General features: G+C 44.4%; 1 protein-coding gene across 2 annotated transcripts in view; it reads left to right on the forward strand.

Annotated features, from left to right (window-relative positions):
• Positions 1-21,610, forward strand: part of LOC310785525 (H-2 class I histocompatibility antigen, Q10 alpha chain-like) — an 87,815-nt gene that overhangs the window by 30,092 nt on the left and 36,113 nt on the right. The window contains exon 1 of one of the 2 annotated variants that reach the window (XM_083646645.1): positions 12,334-12,514. The exons of the other annotated variant lie outside the window; for it this stretch is intronic. Within the exon in view, the coding sequence (XP_083502771.1) occupies positions 12,436-12,514 (79 nt within the window). The 5' untranslated portion in view covers positions 12,334-12,435. Of the gene's footprint in view, positions 1-12,333; positions 12,515-21,610 lie in introns of those variants that run through there. 2 annotated transcript variants of the gene reach the window in all.

Raw genomic sequence — 21,610 nt, forward strand, 5'->3', positions numbered from 1 at the left:
TTTGTAGAGTTAGTAGTTATGTAAGCATTAGCAGTTGAATACAGCATGGTTTCAGCGTCAGAAAAAATATTCAGAGATAAACGGCTTTTTGTGAAATTCGATAGAACAGTCACTTTAACCATTCATTTTTGGCATCAGTAAGACCTAAACAATAGTTTTGAACAGTAATTTCCTCCATAACAGCAGGAAACTCCCCTCTGCTTCCAACTCCTCCCTCCGTGGGCGTTCCTCTTGGCTGCAGCCAGCGGCCGTGTCACAAGCTTGTCACCAGTCTCACTGCTTTGCAGCTGCTGTGCGGCTGTGCCTGTCTGAGCGGCCGCTCTTTGAGGAAGTCTGGTTGGACTCGCTCGCTTCTTGGAGTTTTGGTTGAGAGCTTTGATCAAGCTTTTGCGATTCTGGTCATATTTATGCTGCGTGTTTCAAAGTGTGTTACATCCGTGATCTATTATGCAAATTTGCAATCCCGCACTGCCAGCAATCAGCGTGAAAACGAAAGCGTTTTCGCCAATCCATTTTCATGAGAATGGCTTCGTCACACTGCTTTTTGCTTGCCTTCCTCCTTCCTTGTCGCCACTTAGTGGGTCGGTGGAATGGGTTGTACACGTTGTACACGTCCAATACTTATATAAGAGATGTAAAAGGGTTAGATGCACATCCCACGGTCAAAAAAAAAAAAATCATTTTTTTGACGTATTAATACGTCGTTGGCAGTGAACGGTTGGATTATTTTTGACGTATTAATACGTCATTGGCAGTGAACGTGTTAAAGGCTGTGCTAATATTGCACTTATGTTATAATTCTAATAGGCAACCTTCTTATCATGTGTGTAATGTGTAAAGAGAATATTTGGAGCCTTGAGAAAAACAGTGTAACTCCAGCACCTTGGCTCCTGCGTCACATCACTGGCTTGCTATGGAAGCTAAGCCGGTCTGGCTGTAGTCAGACCAGTAGGAGGTGCTCTTCCCTCTGGTCTCATGAATAGTCTCCCCAATGCCCCAGGGCAGAGACACTTACTCTGTCCTGTGAGTGAGCACCGTCCTTCGGATGAGACGTTAAACCGAGGTCCTGACTCTGTGGTCATTAAAGACCCCATCAACACTCTTCGCAAGAGTAGAGGTGTAACCCCGGTGCCCTGGGGCTGTAACCCCGGTGCCCTGGCTAAATTCCCACACAGGCCTTCTTTTTATCATGGCCACCCCTCATTACTTAATTGGTTCATTCAGTTCTCAACTCTCCACCGTGATAGCTGATCTGATGTGTGCTGAGTGTTCTGGCTGCCGTGCATCACCCAGGTGGCTGCTACACATCTGTGGTGGATGAGTTGAGTTCCCCCCCCACACACACACACACACACACACACACACACACACTCTGATATGTAAAGGGGAGGCTGTGGCTCAGGAGGTAGATCTAGTGGGTCGTCCACTAATCAGAAGGTTGGTGGTTCGATCCCCGGCTCCTCCAGTCCGCATGTCGAAGTGTCCTTGGGCAAGACACTGAACCCCGAATTGCTCCCGATGGCTGTGCCAGCACCCTGCGTGGCAGCTTGCCGCCTTCGGTGTGTGAATGGGTGAATGTAGGCACATTGTAAAGCGCTTTGGATGAAAGCGCTATATAAATGCAGTACATTTACTATTTCCATTTAAAGCGCTTTGGGTGCCTTAAAGCACTATATAAATCCAATCTATTATGAGACTTTTTATTGAAAAACAATTTAATATTTTTTTTATATTGTACAATTGCTGCCGATTGCATTCTTAGGGTTACCTGATTTACATCCTGTTAAAAACGGGATGCTGTGTGTGTGTGCATGTACATATGTGTGTATAGTATATAGAGCTCAAACCTGGGCAACCTAGATGTGATTCAGTTTGATCAGTATCATTCAGCAACAATATTACACTTTCTAGGCCTGACCATGCTTACATTGGATATTGAAGTGACTGATGAGCTCTGGAGACATTGCTCTCCTGTGTGTTTCATCTCGCCTTCCTTCTATACTATATATATAATAATATATATAACTATATACACATCGGCGCTCACAGAAAACAAATTAAATACTGTCCTTGACTCAGAACTGAAATCAGTGGTTGAATGGATAAAAAATACTAAACTTGTATTAAATACATTGTTACGGCCTTGGTCAGAGCCTGGCCTTGGGTTTGGTCTGTGTTGCATTCTCTCACCTCTGTCTCTATTCCAGACACGCCCCCCCCTCTGATTGACTGATTACTTTGAGGAGCCCTCACCTGGAGCTGGTTCCAATCAAGCCAGCATAAGAAGCCAGGGAGACTCCAGTGCTGCCTTCTGCCACTTCGACAGCCAGCACTTGCTCCGTGTGCACACTTGAGACTGCAGCTCTTTGTTGTTAGCTCGTCTGCTGTCTCTTCTTTTTGCTCTCAGCTTGATATTGATCATTATCTTGATTGGCTAGGGAGGGTAGAATTGTGTTTTTGTTTCAGTGTAGTTTGCTTTATTTTCCATGTAAATTTGTTGGGCTTTTGGCCACCCTGAAGCTACTGGCTTGCCTGTGATTTAAATCTTTTGTTTAAAAGAAATCCTTGTTTGATCATTTTCAACTCAGTTCATCTCTTTTTGTTCCTAGACCTTTTTATGTTACACCTGCCCTAGACTGTATCATGGTCGTAACATAAATGGGGGCTCGTCCGGGATTTTCTTTGTAATCTGGGTTATAGTCTAGGAAATTTGTAGTAGCCTGGTGCTATTGTTGAAAGTTTGGGCCAAACTTTCTGCTTTCTGTGTGCACAAGCTGTGTTTTGGCTGTCTTGTCTTCTCCTCCTGCCTTTGGCTGTGGTGCTAAGAGGTATGGCTTTTAATTTGGAGGAGTTTGTGAGTAATCCCACTTTAGACCTGATTGACACAAAGGAGGACTTGTGTTCAATTGCTACACACTATGGCATTGTGGTGTCTAAATCTCTGGTGAAAAAGGAGTTGAAAGCTCTTATTGTCGATGCCTTGGTGGAACAAGGTGTAGTTCACTTACCTGAGCAGCAGGGAGCTTCAAATGCTCCTGTTGAGGAGGCCCCTGAATCTCCTGGAGAGGAAGTGAGTGGCGTTGTAAAACTCCAGTTTAAGTCACCACCATCTCATGTACCTCAATCACTCCCACGGTTCGATCCCTTCTCTGAGGGAAGCTCTCCAGGGTCCCAGAAGGAGGCCCGATTACAGGTGCGTTTGGCTCGCCTTCAGCTTGAAGTTCAGGACAAAGCAGAAGCTCGGAGAGAGGAGCTACAATTCCAGTTGGAAGTCCGTAGGATTGAGGCGGACACTGCATTTAAAATACGCCAGCTTGAATTGCAGTCCAAGGTGAGCGTTGGGTCTGGTGTGCTCCAGGCATCAAGCACCCTGGCTCCACCGCCTGCACCCTCTCCATCGGTCCCAATTCCCATTGCTCTCCTGTGTGTTTCCACTGGAGCAGGAGGACGTCCTCATAGTCATGTCAGGCACTGTCAGTGCTGTGCAGCCAAGTCCAGTGAGCTCAGTAAGCACTGTCAGTAAACTGAGACAAAACAAACAAGACATATCTACTGTATCTAAACTGTGTGAATAGAACAATTATAAATGAGGGAAAGAAAGTGTAATATTTGAGCAGATGTGTGATTTTTCTCATGATTCTTCTCATCCTGATCTTATTGAGCTGAAAGTGATCTTTTTCTAAATGACTTGTTGATGTAGGGCTGTAGACATGTTGGAAATGTTTTGAAATTGTGCAATCGTAATTTAACTTTTGTTAAAGATGCCATAGTATGTTCAAAATGGCACAGTATGACATATGACTATTATGACAGATCAAATATTAATAAGTTCTCCCTTTTTGGGTTTGACGATACAATTGAATTGCGTTTAAATGATCCACACAATGAAACACCCGCCCACGTGTGGTCTGGTGGTCACTTGTGATTGGGGGAGATTCCCCCCCTCTAGTCAGGAGCCAATCAAAATGGTTTTAATGTGTGAAAGCAACAAATACCCACAGACAATAGGGAAAAGATCTTAGTCTCATACATTTGTGTTTGTATAGTATATAAGATTTATGTTGATGGTTTTTGTTTTACTGTTTAATTCTGTTTACTTACCTTAAAGCCTTCAAGGAAATATGTGCCTTATTTTTCTGTCATGTTGAGCTTAAACCATACATGACTTAAGTCATGTTTTAAATGTGTGTGGTTCTCAAAGTGGGGTCCAGGGACCACCAGGGCTCATTGAGGGGGTTCCAGGTGGTCCCCAGCAAATGGATGAATTGTTGGATTCACTCACTAAAGTGCGACTGGAAATAAAAGTAACGCCACTTGTTTCCTTAGAGGGGATATATATCTGTCTATTTTACTTGATTTGATTCTAATGTAATGGATTTTGCTTATTGTTCTTTTACATGAACCTTATATTTTTATTGGAATCTTTTTGGTTCGACATGCGCTTTTTTAATCTATCTTATCTCAAGTACTTTGAATTGCCTGTGTAGCAAATGGCATGTCCTGATATCGCCGTGTTGGTGGTGTTCCCAGACCATATTTTTTTCCTAGTATGGGCCAGGATGACCACGCCCCCAACTCATTTGATTGGTCGCCGCGAAACTGCTTCTTCTGAAGAAGACTTCCTGAAAAAGATGTGGTTGAGATTAGGGTTAGGTGGAAATGAGTTCCAGGCGTGGTCATCCCAGCCCATACTAGGAAAAAATATCTATCTGGGAATAACACCAACACGGCAATATCAGGACATGCGGAATATACAGTAACCCTTTATTTTACAGGTCCCTAACTACATATGTACACTGATACTGTGTAATTACATTAGTGTTCATGTATAATTAATTACATAATAGTTCATGTAGTTACCTATGAACTATTTGTAATTAGACATGAACACCAACGTAATGTAATCTCTAATTACACTATTTGTAATTAGAGATTGCTAAAATCCAGGGGTGGATTTGAGCCACTGAACTTATGATTGCAAAGCAGGCAGCTTTAACCACTCAGCCACCAGGCTTTCTGACTTTCATTGTGGAGTTTGAGAGGAGAACGAATGTACCGTAATTATTACACAGTTACATTGGTGCTCAATGCTCATATGTAGTTATATGGACCTGTACAATAAAGGGTTACCGAATAATATACTATAAAAAATAAACCTGCCTTAAACCATTAGCCTATTTTTAAGAAGAATTATCATTTTGATCATAGTTGTCTGTTATCTCTCTACCTACAATACAGTCGTGGGATTTTGGACAAAATCAAATTGAACAGAAAATATTCTCAGATTTGGGTCAGAGAGACAAAATCTCATCAAATGTAATGTTGGTCTGTGGATCTAATGTGGACTAAATGAGGGTTCTTTATGAAAAAGTTTGACAATCACTGGTTTAGATTGTAAGGAATTTGATTACAGCAGGAATATGATTGTATAATAAGGTATGTTATTTTATGCTCATGGGTTTTAATAAAGCAAAGTTTTGCATCATGTGGATTGACGTTTGATTTGATAAACTGAACTGAAGAATTTAGGTAGCTACTTAATCCCCAAGGGGCAAATTCCTCTGTTACAGCAGCAACAACATACAAATAGACAGAATATAGCTTACTGCATAGATAGATAATAAAATATGAATAGAACTAAAAATAAGAAATATGCGTAGCAGTGAATATAAATTAATAACATAATTGGTCTATCCAAGTCTTAGAAATACAGTATAAAACGGTAAGTTTAATCTCTTATAACTATTACTACTATACTCTAATATTGCTATAATACTACTATTACTACCACTACTTACTCAGATACTGATAGGCTATATGAGGGATCAGCCGAGCAGCATTTTGGTAAACAAACCGCGTCACTGGGTGGCAATGGCAATGGAACCCTATGCGTGAGTTTGAGCGCCTGACTCTAGCCGGCTTTACAATTTGAAAAATGCGACAGTTTACACAACTTTAACACGACATGCATAATTATACATCAAACTCTTGAGCTAATTCTGCTCTCACTCAGAATGTCAAAATATAAGCGATGTGATGTATAGTTTTTGAGATATTAAAAGTTTGTTTGGCACAACTCATACTAGTTAACTGCTGCGGGGTTACGCATTTTTGAGTGGCAGTGACGTCACGCTGATTCATCCTATATCTCTCTTACTTTTATGCTTCCGCCGGCGATCCGCATCCAGGTTGTCCATCTGTACGTCCGATGTTCGTTAGCGCAATATCTGAGGAACGCCTTGATGGAATTTAATCAAATTTGCCTCGAACATCGATCTAGACTCAAGGATGAACTGATTAGATTTTGGTGGTCAAAGGTCAAAGGTCAAGGTCACTGTGACCTCTCGAACGCCATTTTCAAGCTTGTTAACGCGATATCTCAGGAATGCCTTGACGTAATTTCATCAAATTTGCTTCAAACATCGACTTGGACTCAAGCATGAACTGATTATATTTTGGTGGTCAAAGGTCAAGGTCACTGTGAGCTTTCGAACACCATTTTCAAGCTTGTTAACGCGATATCTCAGGAATGCCTTGATGGAGTTTCATCAAATTTGCCTCATTAACTTGGACTCAAGGATGAACTGATTAGATTTTGATGGTTAAAGGTCAAAGTTCAAGGTCACTGTGACCTCACACACCCAATTTCCAAGCTCTTTAACTCATTCATCGCCAAAGACGTCTTTGACGTGTTATCAGAAATAGCCCTCCCCGTCAATGACGTGTTTGACGTGTTTTTGTTTTTATTAGTACAGCGCGTAGTTCAAACACTTCCCCAGCCTGTGACATAGTATCAGGTCCCTGGCATCTAAGACAAGCCGACAACACATGAACAAACACATACCGCAGCTGTTGTTTGAAATGAGCAGGAGGAAAAACAGAGAAACGCGCTTCCTTGTGCAGAGGAGAAACGCCATTGAAACGCCGCTCGGCGCGCTGCGCTGGTTGCCTTGCTGCAGGGCGAACCTGGTCAATCCAGTGTTCGCGGTAGTCAAACCCGTGACGAACATGATCGATCCGGTTCCAGCGCCTGGTCCCAAAGCCAAGCCGGACCCGTTCCTGTGTCGCAGCATTCGTCCCAGCCCGAACGAGAGGAGGAAAACGATGCGAGGCAGAGGAGGCTAGACGCTGATCTCAAACCAGTTTGGTGTTCCTCGCCTATGCTAATTTGCGGCGTGATCAATAGTGTTCCCTTGGAAGGAGGTGCGATGGACAGAACTCTCTCTCTCTCTGTGTGTGTGTGTGTGTGTGTGTGTGTGTGTGTGTCTGTGTGTCTGTCTGTCTGTCTGTCTGTCTGTCTGTCTGTCTGTCTGTCTGTCTGTGTGTCTGTCTGCACACTCACTCACACTGAGTAAACTGTATTGTTGAATATAAAAAAAGCACTTCATGTATATGTATATATATATATATATATATATATATATATATATATATATATATATATATTTTTGTCATTTGTGTCATAACGAATAATATTTACATGTCTGATGTCAATACAGTTCAAAATAAAAGAATTGAGAGCGAGTTCTGCCTGAGATTGTGTGCTGTACAAAAATGCCATTTTCTGCAATTTCTTTTCTCAGAGAGACCTTTTTGGTGAAAACAGGGTGTATATAAATGGCTATAAGTAGAGTACAGAACATGCTAAAAGCTCACTTTTTTTTTCCTGGTGAACCCAGAGACGTACATCTTCATTTTGAGGTATTGCAAATCACTCTGGTGCTAATAGATAATTTACTGTGGGTCTTGAAAGATGACCAACAATTATGAAAATCTTTGGCCTGTGCTAAATATTGGCAGTCCTAAACTGGCCATGAATGAGTTAAGGCAACATCTCAGGAGTGCCTTGACGGAATTTCTTCCAATTTGCCTCAAATGGCGATTTGGACTTAAGAATGAACTAATGGCGGAGGCATAAATCCGCGGTGCGGTCGTTCTAGTCTATATATATACTTGGGATCTCGTGCGTTACGCGCACTCGATTCCTAGGCTCGCCCGCTGCGCGGCCTCGCCCGTCCTGCAGCTTGCCAAGCTGGCCCTGCAGCTCGCATTCGCAGCTCGTCCACTGCGCGGCCTTGCCCGCAGCTCGGCTGCTGTGTGGCTAATGAGACCAGCATCACTGATGATGTAAGATTTATGATATCACTGATGATGTCACAGTGGGATTTATGAGAGATTTTCGACATCACTGATGATGAGGGGGGCGAGTGATGGACAGATAAGCTTACCTCGACCACAGTCCAATTCCATGAAGAGAGCTGCATTTATAGGTCAATTGTACTTTGGAATAGTCTTCCAAATGAGATTCGCAACACCAGAGAAAAAGCCTGTTTTAAAAGGAAACTTCGGCTTCATATACTTAACACTCAACACTCAACTTAACACTCTTACATAACAGCTTGATAGTGCTATTTTAATCTGTTGTATTCTTATTGTTGCTTTTTTTTTTTTATGCAATACTAGAGTTTTGTAAAAATGATTTTTTTTCAAATTTTTATTAGTTTTTTGTAATACACTGATAACGTTTTATTATTGTATTAAAGTGTAACTAACCCCCAAAACACTTTCTTTCAGCTTTTAACCAATATATATGACTTTGGGGGTGATGTGTGAAGAATTCTGGTCAGAATTTCCACATTTGACACCAAACTGTTGCCATTTTACCATTTGTATCATTTTTCAGCAGCATATCTGGCATAAGCGCCCTCTAAAGGTCGAACACTGCTTTTTTTTTCTTCTCTCAAATGAATGGGATATTAGGAACACACTGACGTCACAGTGTTCCCAAAGACTATGGGATTTCAAGATAATTACTCCCCTACCCCCCCTGTACCCTTTCGGCTCCTCAGAACTCCAAGCCTATTCCTATTGAAGTTTGCTCTTAAAATACTGAACCAAACGTCGTCAAAGTTGGCACATGTCTTAATTATAGTTAGTTTCCCGCTGAATGTGTCACTACTTTATTAATATCTTACCTGGATAAGCTCGAATGATGATGTATATACTATCAGTCCGAGTTGGAAGCAGCTGTCTCCAGCCCAGGCAGGCGGGAGCGGGCGGGAGAGAGTCGTACTGTAACCTCATGCACTAGCGCCAAGCTCCGGGGGCGCGCGCAGCAGCAGCTGGTGTGTCTGTGCTCCTCCACGTTGACTCGTGTGTGTTTTGCTGCGCGGATTGGGTTTGACCGTTTGATCAAGCAAGTAGCTCCTGTGCTCTTAAAATACTGAACACCACGTTGTCATATTTGACATATGTCTTCATTGTAGACAGTTTATCGCTGAATGTGTCATTACATTATAAATATCTTACCTGAATAAGCTCAAATGCTGTTAGAGGATTATCACACCGAGTCTGGAGCCCTTTCTGCCGGCCAGCAGCAGCTCGTAGGCACCCTGCCTTTTAGAGCGCGAGCACGAGCTGCTGTGTGCTCGCTGGGGACATACCAGACGCGAAAATTGCGCGCATGCGCCGCGCAGCGCACCTCCGCGCAGAAGTCGCTTAAAGTGTCCACACAGAGAGCGCAGCTCACTTTGCGCGCTCTGCTCGTCCGCTATATATTTTGCCCCAGATCTCCTGTCTTCGTTATCATGGCCAAGTAAATGATGACATAAATATCTAAAGTAATATGTTTGGGATAACAGTTAATGGCTACCTTTGTTATAAAATGCAATTGCATCATTTGTCTGTTCTCCTCCCGTTTTCCCAGTGCGTGCTGGTGCTGTTGTAGAGAGAAGGCGAGTCCTAGCTCTCTACTTGTTGCTCCGCAGGCAACGAGCCCCTAGAAGCCGCTCCCCCTCTCCCACTGCTCTTTCTCTCTTTTCACACTTCCAAAGTGGCAATCAACAATGTAAATAAACATTATTTTACTTTGAAATTGGTTTTATTTGACGAATGTCCGGTTTCGGAGTTCCTGTCTGCCCTTATCTGATCTGTTCAGCTTGACAGAGTCGCTCACGGGCGCAGACGGCCGCGCAGGAAAATAGCACTCCAGGCTGACCTGAGCGGGCGCTGAGCTGAGCTGAGCTGAGCGGCGCGCTGCGCGCAATTCGGTGTGGACTGACAGATCTGTTAACATGGTGTCCTAATGAAAACTGGCTGCGCACAAGGTTGCAAATGGTCGCGCCGCGCAGCTTACGTGCAGGAGACGCGTGCGGTGTGTTTGCAGCCGGGACGCGCGGGCGGAGCTCTTCACATGGAGGTCTGACAATGCCCTGCGCTGCAGTAACTTTTAACAAGAATCACGGAAAGCCCCAAAACGCAAATTAAAAACGGATTTCATTGCGCGGTTTATCGCTAGTTGTACGAGGGAATGACGTGGAGAAATCTCGCATTGTGTTACCCCAGAGCGGGGGGTTTCTCCTATTGTGCGGTGTGCTGCTGTAACGAGCCCATGTCACTTTGCTCTCGTAATGTAGTTTTACACGCTGCCATAGAGATACATGCAGAAAAATAATAAAATTTCTAGTTCGCCACTGAATTACCAAATTGATATAACTTTCAACCATTTTCAGATTTTCTGTTTCCATACAGGCCACCAGCGTTGGCTAGTTGTTGATATTTATAAATATATTGCCCCTCTCAAATAAATTATTTTTGAGGCAGTAGGGAAACTGTAATAGCGTCGATTTCCGAAAAAAAATCTTGACTTGAACACAGCCAAAGAGTCTAGTATAGACAAGAGTATATGTCACTTCTTGGTTTTTTCCATAGGTATTTTCAAATCACTGTTCTGATACATATCTGGGGGGTTAGTCCCCCTTTAAATGTATTTTTAATGGACCCCAGGAAGACTAGCTGACGTTACGGCATCAGCTAATGGGGATCCGTTTAAATAAACAAATAAACAAATGTCACAGTGGGATTTATGACATCACTGATGATGTCACAGTGGGATTTATGACAGCACTGGGATTTATGAGATCACTGATGATGTCACAGTGGGATTTATGAGATCACTGATGATGTCACAGTGGGATTTATGACATCACTGATGATGTCACAGTGGGATTTATGACATCACAGTGGGACAGAGAAACAGACAGACAGAGCCCTATAGCTCCCATTTGTATAATGATGATGATGATGATGATGATGATGATGATATCTGAAGGCACGCTGTTGTGTCAAAAAGTGGCACCGTGGGAGGTCATGTTTTCACCCGTTTGTCCGTCTGTTTGTCTGCAGGATATCTCAAAAAGTTGTGAACGGATTTGCACTAAACTTTGCAGAAAGGTTGGTCATGTGACCAGAACTGATTAATTAATACAGGATTCATCATGAGTTCATCAATTCATGCACATGTGTGCACCATTATTAAAGTGTTAGCTAAATTAGTTTATCCACCTTTTTTGACAAGTAGGTCTACAGCACTGCTCCACAGAAGATAAAGTGCTGCCTGACGTTTATAATTGACAAATTATAGGTTGCACAAGCCAAGTTAAACTTCCTTTTTTCTTTTTTTTTTTACATTTCCTCCTCCAGATATTGCCTAACATTCAATTCCGCAACCATCCTATGAGAAACATAGGCTACACCATATTTTCACTGAGAAGGACAAATCAAAAAATGTCACAGAAAGGAATTACTAGGCCTACTCCAAGACAGCACTCCAATAACTTTGATATTTCAAATGTTAATATTTATTGCATGCACATTGCAAGGACAAGACACCGGACCCTTCTCTCCCCAAAGTCATGTGAAGCAAATAAGAGAAAACCACCAAACTTTGCAAAGTGTATGACCCATAATAGTCATACAGTAATAGGCTATAGCCTATTAGCCTACTGTATGACTATTATGTAATAAACTTTCTGTAATAAAAGCAAAAATCTTATCAGATGGGGGACCCTGACATGGGACAAAATCATATCAAATGGGGTCCGTGGTCTAATTTGTGTCAGTTCAGAATCAGAGGTCCTTGATGTGAAAAGGTTCGAGAACCACTGTGTAATTTAATAATGTAATGTAACCTGATGTAATGGGGAGCGTACCTATGTTCCCCGTTTTTCACTAACCTCCCCCAGACCCTAACCCAAAACCTAACCTCTCCCACCCCCACGCCTAAACCTAAGGTCGGCATTGCGGCTTCTATGTTCCCCGGTCCCACAAAAACGGGGAACATAGGAGGACCCGGGGAACATAGGGATGACCCTATGTAATGTAATCTGTAATCTGATGCAATAATGTAATGTAGCCAATGTGATGTTACTCCCAGGCAGTCCCAGCTACTGCTCTCTCTAGAGGACGACAAACTACTTCGATGTATTCTGCCTAGCAACCTGCCCTGAATTATTTTATTGGATGTTCCGTCAGTAGGGAAGTAGGACCGTGGACGCGAAGACGCAACAACACGACCTGACTGGACTCTGCTAAAGTGTCGTGTTTTGAACGGACCATCTTGTGACTTGTAAACCAACATCACAGCGCTATGTGGCCATGGACCCGCGGACACCCCGGGCCTGGTTCTGTCTGTGTCTGATGCAGCTGTGGCTCGGTTCCGACCCGGCGGGAGGAGGTGAGTTAACAGTGTTTAGTCAGACATTTATAAAAGAGGAAGTGGAAAACGTGGCGCAGCAGTTTATTCGTTTGTTTCCTTGTATTAATGTGCCAGTGAAATGGAGTTTTGGAGTAACTTTAACGTTATAATGGAAACTTTGGCCAGGTGGAGGTGTGGAGGAAAGGGTTACATGCTGCCACTCCGACGTGCTGCCACTCCGACGTTCTGCCACTCCGAAATATCGGCACTCAGAAAGGGATCATGTCTATGTTCCCCGGGTTCTATATTCCCCGTTTTTCACGCCAAACCTAACCTCCCCCCATGCCTAAACCTAACCTCCCCCAGACCCTAACCTCTCCCACCCCCACGCCTAAACCTAAGGTCGGCATTGCGGCTTCTAAGGTGAACGACCGCCAGTCCGAATAATGGAAGTTAACGTTCGGAGTGGCAGGGCTTCGGAAAGGCAGTCAGTAGCCCCCTGTCTGACGGTACGTGCACATCTACAATGGCAAATTCGCTTTTTCGCTGTGTCGCAGCGTTTTGTGGGCGTGCAAACCAGCTTCCAGCTTGGAGCTGTAGCCTGTAGAAACGTTGTACACAGGAGGGTGGGGGGAGGAAATGTGTAGGAAGAGCTGTCATTGGGTAGCTTCAACGAAAGGTCCCGCCCTAGTCCCGCCCCGCGAGCGTGAAGCCGCTCGGAGACAAGCCGCCTCTCGTCTGCGACTGTGACGGTACGTGCACATCTACAATGGCACGGCGGCTTGCCTGCTGAAAAAGCCGCTTTGACGCTGCATCTTGATAGGCTGTCTTGCTGTATTCTCGATTCTGATTGGTCCATTTCAACATCGCGCTGGAACCGCCCCCAGCGTTTCAGCGTTTCACTGTCGCAGACTAGAGGCGGCTTGTCTCCGAGCGGCTTCACGCTCGCGGGGCGGGACTAGGGCGGGACCTTTCGTTGAAGCTACCCAATGACAGCTCTTCTTACACATTTCCTCCCCGCACCCTCCTGTGTACAACGTTTCTACAGGCTACAGCTCCAAGCTGGAAGCTGGTTTGCACGCCCACAAAACGCTGCGACACAGCGGAAAAGCGAATTTGCCATTGTAGATGTGCACGTACCGTGAAACGCTGTGGGCGCTTCATGATGTGCACGTACCGTCACGGTACGTGCACATCATGAAGCGCTCGGCGGCTTGCCTGCTGAAAAAGCCGCTTTGACGCTGCATCTTGATAGGCTGTCTTGCTCTATTTCCGTGTCTGATTGGTCAATTTGCCTCGCGCCCCCTGCCGCTGGAACCGCCCACAGCGTTTCACTGTCGCAGACTAGAGGCGGCTTGTCTCCGAGCAGCTTCACGCTCGCGGGGCGGGACTAGGGCGGGACCTTTCGTTGAAGCTACCCAATGACAGCTCTTCCTACACATTTCCTCCCCCCACCCTCCTGTGTAGCTCGACCTGAGAACGTTTCTACAGGCTACAGCTCCAAGCTGGAAGCTGGTTTCCACGCCCACAAAACGCTGCGACACAGCGGAAAAGCGAATTTGCCATTGTAGATGTGCACGTACCGTGAGGGGGGCTTTGTTGTTTTAGGCCTGTCAGGTTTTTTTTTTATCCGCGGTTTATTTACGTTTTGGTCTGAGAGTGAAATGTTCTATGGACTCTCCTGTTTGTAAATATAGCTGAATTGTTTGGGTTGACTAAGTAAAACTATTTTTATAGGCATTTTTACGAAATGTCTATGGGAAAATAAATGGCCGAAGAAATGTAGCCTATCGGTGCGTATGCCTAACTGGAAGTGGGCGTGCATTTGGTTCTATACTATTTCGTCTTCAACTTTCAGACTGTTGATAGGATACTTTATTTTCTCAGTATGAGTAGCCTATATAGTCTGTTTTTGTCCCAAATTGAATAGAACTGTAGTTATATTCAGATGCTGCTTTGGGTGTGTCTAGGGAGTTAAAATATCTTGGACATATCCTTAGAGATGCTGCGATCAAGATTTTTCAATTCCGATCCGATTTCGATATTTTAGCTCAAAACCGATCCGATTCCGATCAAATTTCGATACCCGATTCGATACCGATTTCGATCCGATACCGATACAGCACATATTTAAGTCTCTCTATGCTGTCTGATAGCTAGCAGGCAACAAACATTTTTAGGGTTAGGTATGTATGTGTCTGCTTTGGTAATATAGTATGTAAACAATTTAGTTCATCTAATTCATTTGATGTAAAACTAAAACATAACAATCAAATTAGGGCTGGGCGATATGGCCTCTAAAGAATATTGCAATGTTTTTCGGCTATATCGCGATACACGATATATATCTCGATATTTTTGAAATCTCTCATAAATGCTCAATTTAACCCTTCAGGGTTCATACACATTTTGACCAATGGATTTCCATGACTTTATCATAAGTTCTTAACCTGTATTTTATGCACACCTGGGGTAAAAAAGAAGAAGAAAGAAAGGGCAAATGTTGTGAGCAAAGATGGATTTAATATTCCATAGCTCTGACCTAAGCAAATCTGACATCACTATTGTGATATAATATTTTTTTTAGTAAAGTGTATCACTCAATAGTCATTACAAAAAATAATGGCTTTTATAGAACCGAAAGCCTAGCTGCTTAGTCTGCAGATGAAACATAAAAAAATACATTTAGACTCTTATTGGCATGAAGGCAACATATAAGCGGTCTGAATTTTGCATGGGGCCAGTTCTATAGTGAGGCATGGAAAGCCTCACTATACGCCATCTGTGTCGTTTCACTTTTGACTGAAAAATGATGCCTGTAGTCTAGATTAAAGAAAATACATGTATGTGATGTTGACAATTATGTAGGCTATGTGCGCATTCGTTTTCCTTATAGATCATGAGTGCTCCGCAGCTAGCTACGTTAGCTTGCATGTAACGTTAACGTTAGTTGATTTTGGAGACACAAACCCTGGACGTTACATTTTGAGTAGGCTAATGCATGAGGTTCTCTATGGTTTACGCCAGCTCTGGGAGTATGAAATGCTTTAAATGCGGGGGTTTTGGTCACAACAAGCTTGTGGAGCGCTTCCCTGCAACTAGATAGCCTAACCAGCTAGCTAACGTTAGCCCCGTTAGCCATCATCACAACAACTAACGTTAACGCCAAAACAAATCCGCTGCCTCATCCCCACGTTTGGTTTAGCGTAACGCCAGCTCAGACTTTCCCCTAATCTCAGAAACCTTGCGGGACATGTCTTGCAAATTGCAATAGTGGTTGTTTCTGTCAGCCACACTGGGGGCAGCCATGTTTTGCCAGTCTATGGTGCGGACGCGTGATTTCGAATCGCACATAGGTTAAGGACGGGTGTGTCTGACGTTTTGGCCCTGGCTATAGGCTCTGTGTGCTGCTGCTGCTGCTGCTGCTGCTGCTGCTGCATGCTGGATAGAAATCCTGGAGCGGAGTCATGGAATGGAGTGCTTATATCGGAGCCTTGGATCGGTCATTTTCGCTGGAATCCGATCCGATCCGATCCATGTTTTTTGGCTGATATCGCGCCGATATCCGATCACATGATCGGATCGCAGCATCTCTACATATCCTCTCAGAGGATCTCAGGGATGACAGTCACATCCAATGACAGTGTCGTAAAATATATGCTCATATATGCTTTTAAGGAAATGTTCTATGTGTTGTGTAAATGTAAAATGTGCACTGTTCAGAGCATATGTCACCCCCTTGTATACGGCTCATCTATGGTCCCATTCCAGAGTGAAAAGCATGCAAAGGCTTAAAGTGGCATACAACAATGCCGAGGTTACTTCTCCGTGTTCCCAAAGCCGTTTTCCCACATGCGCTTTGTACCGCTAAATGACCGGAACGTGGTCTAATGCCTGCATGTGTGAAAGTCGTCGTGCAGGTATAAGCGCGACCCCGTCATCGCGGAGATTTCACCAGTTTCGAGCCAGTCAGAAGAGCGGTATGCACGATAGCGGACTCAAGTGTAGAACGGGTCCAGTCATTTCCCGCGACACTCTCATGGCATGGGCGAGGTGTACACACGTTGCTTAATGTTCCAGCGGGCATAATCTAATCATTCGCGCACATTAAAGCAAACTGGCGAAATTATCTTGTGATAATAAGAGCAGTAGCCTATGTCAGCTTCATGTGTGGGTGTGCTGATTTTCCCCTCTCCTCTCTGCTGCCTGCTCGCTGTCTGGCCACAGTCCTCCTCCTCCTTCAGTCACAGCCCGACAGGCACACAGAGAAGCAAATGCACGAAGCGAAATGTGGAAGTATTTTGCTTACGTTGCCGACAGCGAAGGCAAGCCCGGACACATCAAACGAAGCCAGTCTGTAAAAAGTGCTTCAACGCGACGCAGGTGAACGGATAAACAAGCAAACTTATTTCACCATTCGGAGTTTTGCCGACACGTCACTCCCCACTCGCTCTGCAGTGCCGCCCCGCCCCCCAACATACAGGCAATTTGGCTGCTAGATTCTCATATGCGAGAGGAGAGGTGTGAAGGGAAATGTCCGATATTGACTTACAGGTAATTTTACCGGTACGCATGTGGGAAAATGGCTCAGGTGGCATAGTGCTAGTCAGCTGTTTACCTCTGTTCGTGTGCCCACCTGTGAGGCTTTGTTAAGGCCACTCATGTACAATTTCCTCTAGCGGGGGAACATAGGACCCTATTTGGGAAAAGCGGGGAACATAGGACCCTTTTTCATAGAAAGGGTTCTATGTTCCCCGGTCCCACAAAAACGGGGAACATAGGACCCGGGGAACATAGGACCCGGGGAACATAGGGATGACCCCGGCATATCATACGGCTCTTTCTGTCTAGATGTGACCTATTGAAGAAAATTGTCAAAAAAGAAAGACATTACTCTGTGTCTTGTATTACCACTTATACTCCTCATGCTCACATTATTAAGAACACCATTGTGAAATATTGGCACATTTTGACTACTGATCCAGTCCTCACCCAACATTTTAAAGATCCACCTCTTTTTGTGTATAAAAGAGGACCTAACCTGAGGAATAAATTGGTTAGAGCGAACATATTGCCTAATCCTAAACAGACTCTCCAGGCTCCTCTTAAGCAGGGAAACTACCCCTGTGGTAACTGAGCCCAGTGCCACAACACTGTGAAAACCAGGGATTTTAGACACCCCAGAACAGGTAAACAAATTCCAGTAAGGGGAGTTATCACATGCAATGACTATTAATATTTTAATTCAAATACATGTCATTCTTGTGTTACAATGAGCTGAATTAGTTCACTGTAAATTACCCTTTATATCACCCTTGATCCATTCTCTGTCTATAGGCTACATACAGTACGTGCACTGCCAAGAGCAGCGGCAGCGTTATAAACATAGATGACTATTAAAAACATAAACACACTGGCGTCTTTCATGCAGGCTAGCAAGCGTAACTGCTGTCTGTCTGAGTCTGACCCACTGAGTCTGACGGTCTGACCACAGACTGTAGAAGGAGATGTAATGCAGGATAGCCAAGCGAATGTGTTTGGATGGAAGTTTGACGCTAGGCCAATCAGAGGCAGAGAGGGGTGGGTTATGCCTTCGCATAGCCTTCGCCATCATCCGGAAAAAAACCTCGCTCACGTGGACAATGCTGACTGTAAACAGCGGTAAGTTAAGAGTTTCCTGCCTCCTCACAGTAAGTGAAAGTAAAAATGGACAGCTATGGCGTCTTTGAAATTTGTATTTCGTTTGATAATTAGGGGTTTACCCCAGAAGGGGCGCAGCTGGAACCCTATTCTTTTTGGTAAAATGGTAAATGGACTGTATTTATAGGGCGCATTATATAGTCTATTGACTACCCAAAGCGCTTTTACATGAATACCTCACTTTCACCCATTCACACACCGACGGTGTCTGCAGCCATGCAGGGTGCTAACTGCTCGTCGGGAGCAGTTGGTTCAGTGTCTTGCTCAAGGACACTTCGGCACACTGCCGGGAGGAGCCAGCCTCGAACCAGAAACCTTCCAATTCCCAGGCGACAGCTCTACCTCCTCCGCTAAAGCTGGGGAACAATAGTCTGGATGGAGGGGGGAAGAAGGGGGAAAGGAGAAAAAGAGAGAAAATTGGGTTCAAATGAAGTGAATTGACAGTTACTATTGACTCTGCTGCCCATCAGAAGTAATAGGTTGCACTTTTGAGCCTCTTATGACAAATTATATATATAATATATATGACATTTCACTAAGTATGACATGGGGGACTATGGATGTGAAGGTGACAAGTTCGAATCCCGGCTGGAACACATCTCTAAACCCAAACGCTTACCAAGTGTTGGGCATCTTTCAAATACCTGTTTGTCAGCAGGATTACATCAAAACTACTCGGCCGATTTTCATGAAACTTAACACATTGACTGCCAGCCGTTTTTTTTTTGCTGTAGGTAGCTTCTGCCAGGCCGTTTTTTGAGGATTCTGGCTCATTTTACAAGAGCCGAGGATTCTTTTCTGCTTGGAGTTTGTGAACACGAAGTTCACAAAAGTACTAATAGAATGTGTGCTTTCTCTGTCTAAAAGAGTTAGTTTGTAGAGTTAGTAGTTATGTAGATATTAGCCGTTGAGTACAGCATGGTTTCAGCTGTCTGAGAGTGAAAGCTGAGATAATCGCAGTTTTGTGAAATTCAATCAAACAGGCAGAACAGTCACTTTAACCATTTATTTTTGGCATCAGTGAGAGATCAGACATCCAAACAATATAGTTCCGAACGCCCTCTCCTTCAACTCCTCCCTCCGTGGGCGTGTCTAGTGGCTTTCAGCCTGCGTTTGTCACAAGCGAGTGCTCTGCTGCAGCCTCCCTCCCTGGCAGCGAGTTTGAGCAGCCTCCCTCCCCGCCTACAGTATGAGAATGAGGCTCGTTCGTTTCTGGGTTTTCGGAATGCGTGCGATTCTGGCCTTTCTGCGGGCGTTTCAAAGTGTGTTTTACCCATAATATATTATGCAAATTTGCAATCCCCCGTGTGCTGCTGCTGGCGCGGCCCGAGAGCGGCGAGTCTGGTGACTGATGACTGTAAAATCGGCAAGCCATTTCCTCGAGAATGGAGGAAGCAGCCGCGGGAGGCGGCTGCTTTTGGTTGACTTTCTCTCTGTCGGGAGGGCACCGTCGCCACCTGGCTGGTCGGTAAAATAGATTATACACATTCTCTTCCTCCAATTCTGCTATAGGAGACGTAAAAGGGGTTGATCGATGTCCCACCGTCAAAAAAAAAAAAGTTTATGTAAGCCGAGATATCTCGTCCTTGGCACTTAACGGTTGGATCATGTAAGCCGAGATATCTCGTCCATGGCACTCAACGTGTTAAAGGAAAGGCGTAGCATGGGCCAAGGAAGAACCCATTGAACTCGGGCCTTGGTGGAGGTCTGCATTCGGATATATATATTAGGGCTGTCACTTTTCATTCGAAATTCGAATGCAACTTCGAATGTGGGGGAGGGGTTCGTGTTCGATATGTAAATTGACTGTTCGATTTTTTTTTTTTTTTTTTTTTTATGAACCAAAATTAACCAACTGCTGCTTGCTGGTAATGTTAATCCCATGTCAGAAAAAGTCTCCAGATTTGTCGCGTTAGTCTCTTCTGAGAAAGATTGTCTCCAGGGTCTGAAAAGTTGTGTCGAGTTGGATGCAGCCAAGTTTGTGAGGCAGTGTTGTGACTGTGAGCGTCCAAGTTGGATGCAGCCAAGTTTGTGAGGCAGTGTTGTGACTGTGAGCGTCCAAGCTAACACGTCGGGCTGATGCCCGGTAGCCTGGACTGATTTTTTTTTTTTTTTTTTAATTAACCAAAAAACTTCGAATATATTCGAACGAATTTCGGGCAATTAAAGTTCGTTCGAACTTTATTTTGGGAAAAAGTGACAGCCCTAATATATATATATTAGTGATGCGCGGGCCGCAGTTATAACCGCGCTGTCCGCAGATATCCCGCCACGCAGGCGGGCTAAATCATAAAAATAAACATTCTGATTAATAGCGGATGGGTTGCGGGCGGTTGAAACGATGCATCATTAACACTTTGAGTGCCACGGCCCTTGGGCAAAAGGTTGCTTGCTGTGCCACATAGGCCGCAATGCATTTTAAAACAGTCATATAATTTCTTTAATAATTACTATGTAAACACTGAACACGCACAAATAACGATGAGACTCTCTTCTATCACCTGCAAAAAAAAGTTTATTGATCCCATTTTCCGTTCTTTAGTTATGAGCCGGAGAAGATAGCTTGATTGAACCAAAAACAGCCCTTTTTTTCTACGAGCTGAGATAATGAGCCTTTTGTGAAATTAAACATTTCTAGCACATCACTGACTCTGAAGCAAATTTTCTGATGTCTGGGTCTGTCTGGGTGAAGTGTATGCTGCTCTGCGTGCTCTGCGTGCCCCCCCCCTCAACTGCACACGCCTCCTCCTGGGTGTGTCTTATGTGTCTGGTGGCTCTCTGCTGAGTTTGCTGTGCACACACAGTGAAGGGTGTGTGCGTGTGTGCGCGACATCCAGCTTTTTGGTTCTGCGTGTGTTTGTCACGGGCTCCCATGCTTCCAGTTGAGAATAATAAGGCTGATTATGCGGATGTGCTGTCGCAGCGGACACGCAGGTGCTCAGTTGTGACAGCGGATGCAGCTGCTGCGGGCACAGCTGGCGTTTGGCTTCATGCATGTCGATGCATACGGACGGATGCGATGCGATTTCCTTTTTCCCCAGCGACTTCTTCTGTGTGTTTGGCTCCACTTTCTCTTATCAGGAGAGTGCTGTCGCCACCTAATGGGTTTGTAAAATAGGTTATAGACCTCCAATAGCTACAATATTGTAAGAGGCGATGTAAGAAGCTTAGATCGACACCCCCCCCGTCAAAAAAACAATTTGGAGTTACTGACGCCATTTGGCGTCGCTGGCAGCCTACGGTAAATTTCTAATGACGCCATATGGCGTCGCTGGCACTCAATGTGTTAATGAGGAAAAATAATATTAACTCATTGAGTGCCATGGACGAACATGTTCGTCATTTCAAATAGTAACGTAGAGTGCCAAGGACGGACATTAGGGCTGTGAATCTTCACTGGCCTCACGATTCGATTCGATTACGATTCATCTGTCA

The sequence above is a fragment of the Poromitra crassiceps genome (genome assembly GCF_964638095.1).
Source record: "Poromitra crassiceps genome assembly, chromosome: 11".
Lineage (NCBI taxonomy): Eukaryota > Metazoa > Chordata > Actinopteri > Beryciformes > Melamphaidae > Poromitra > Poromitra crassiceps.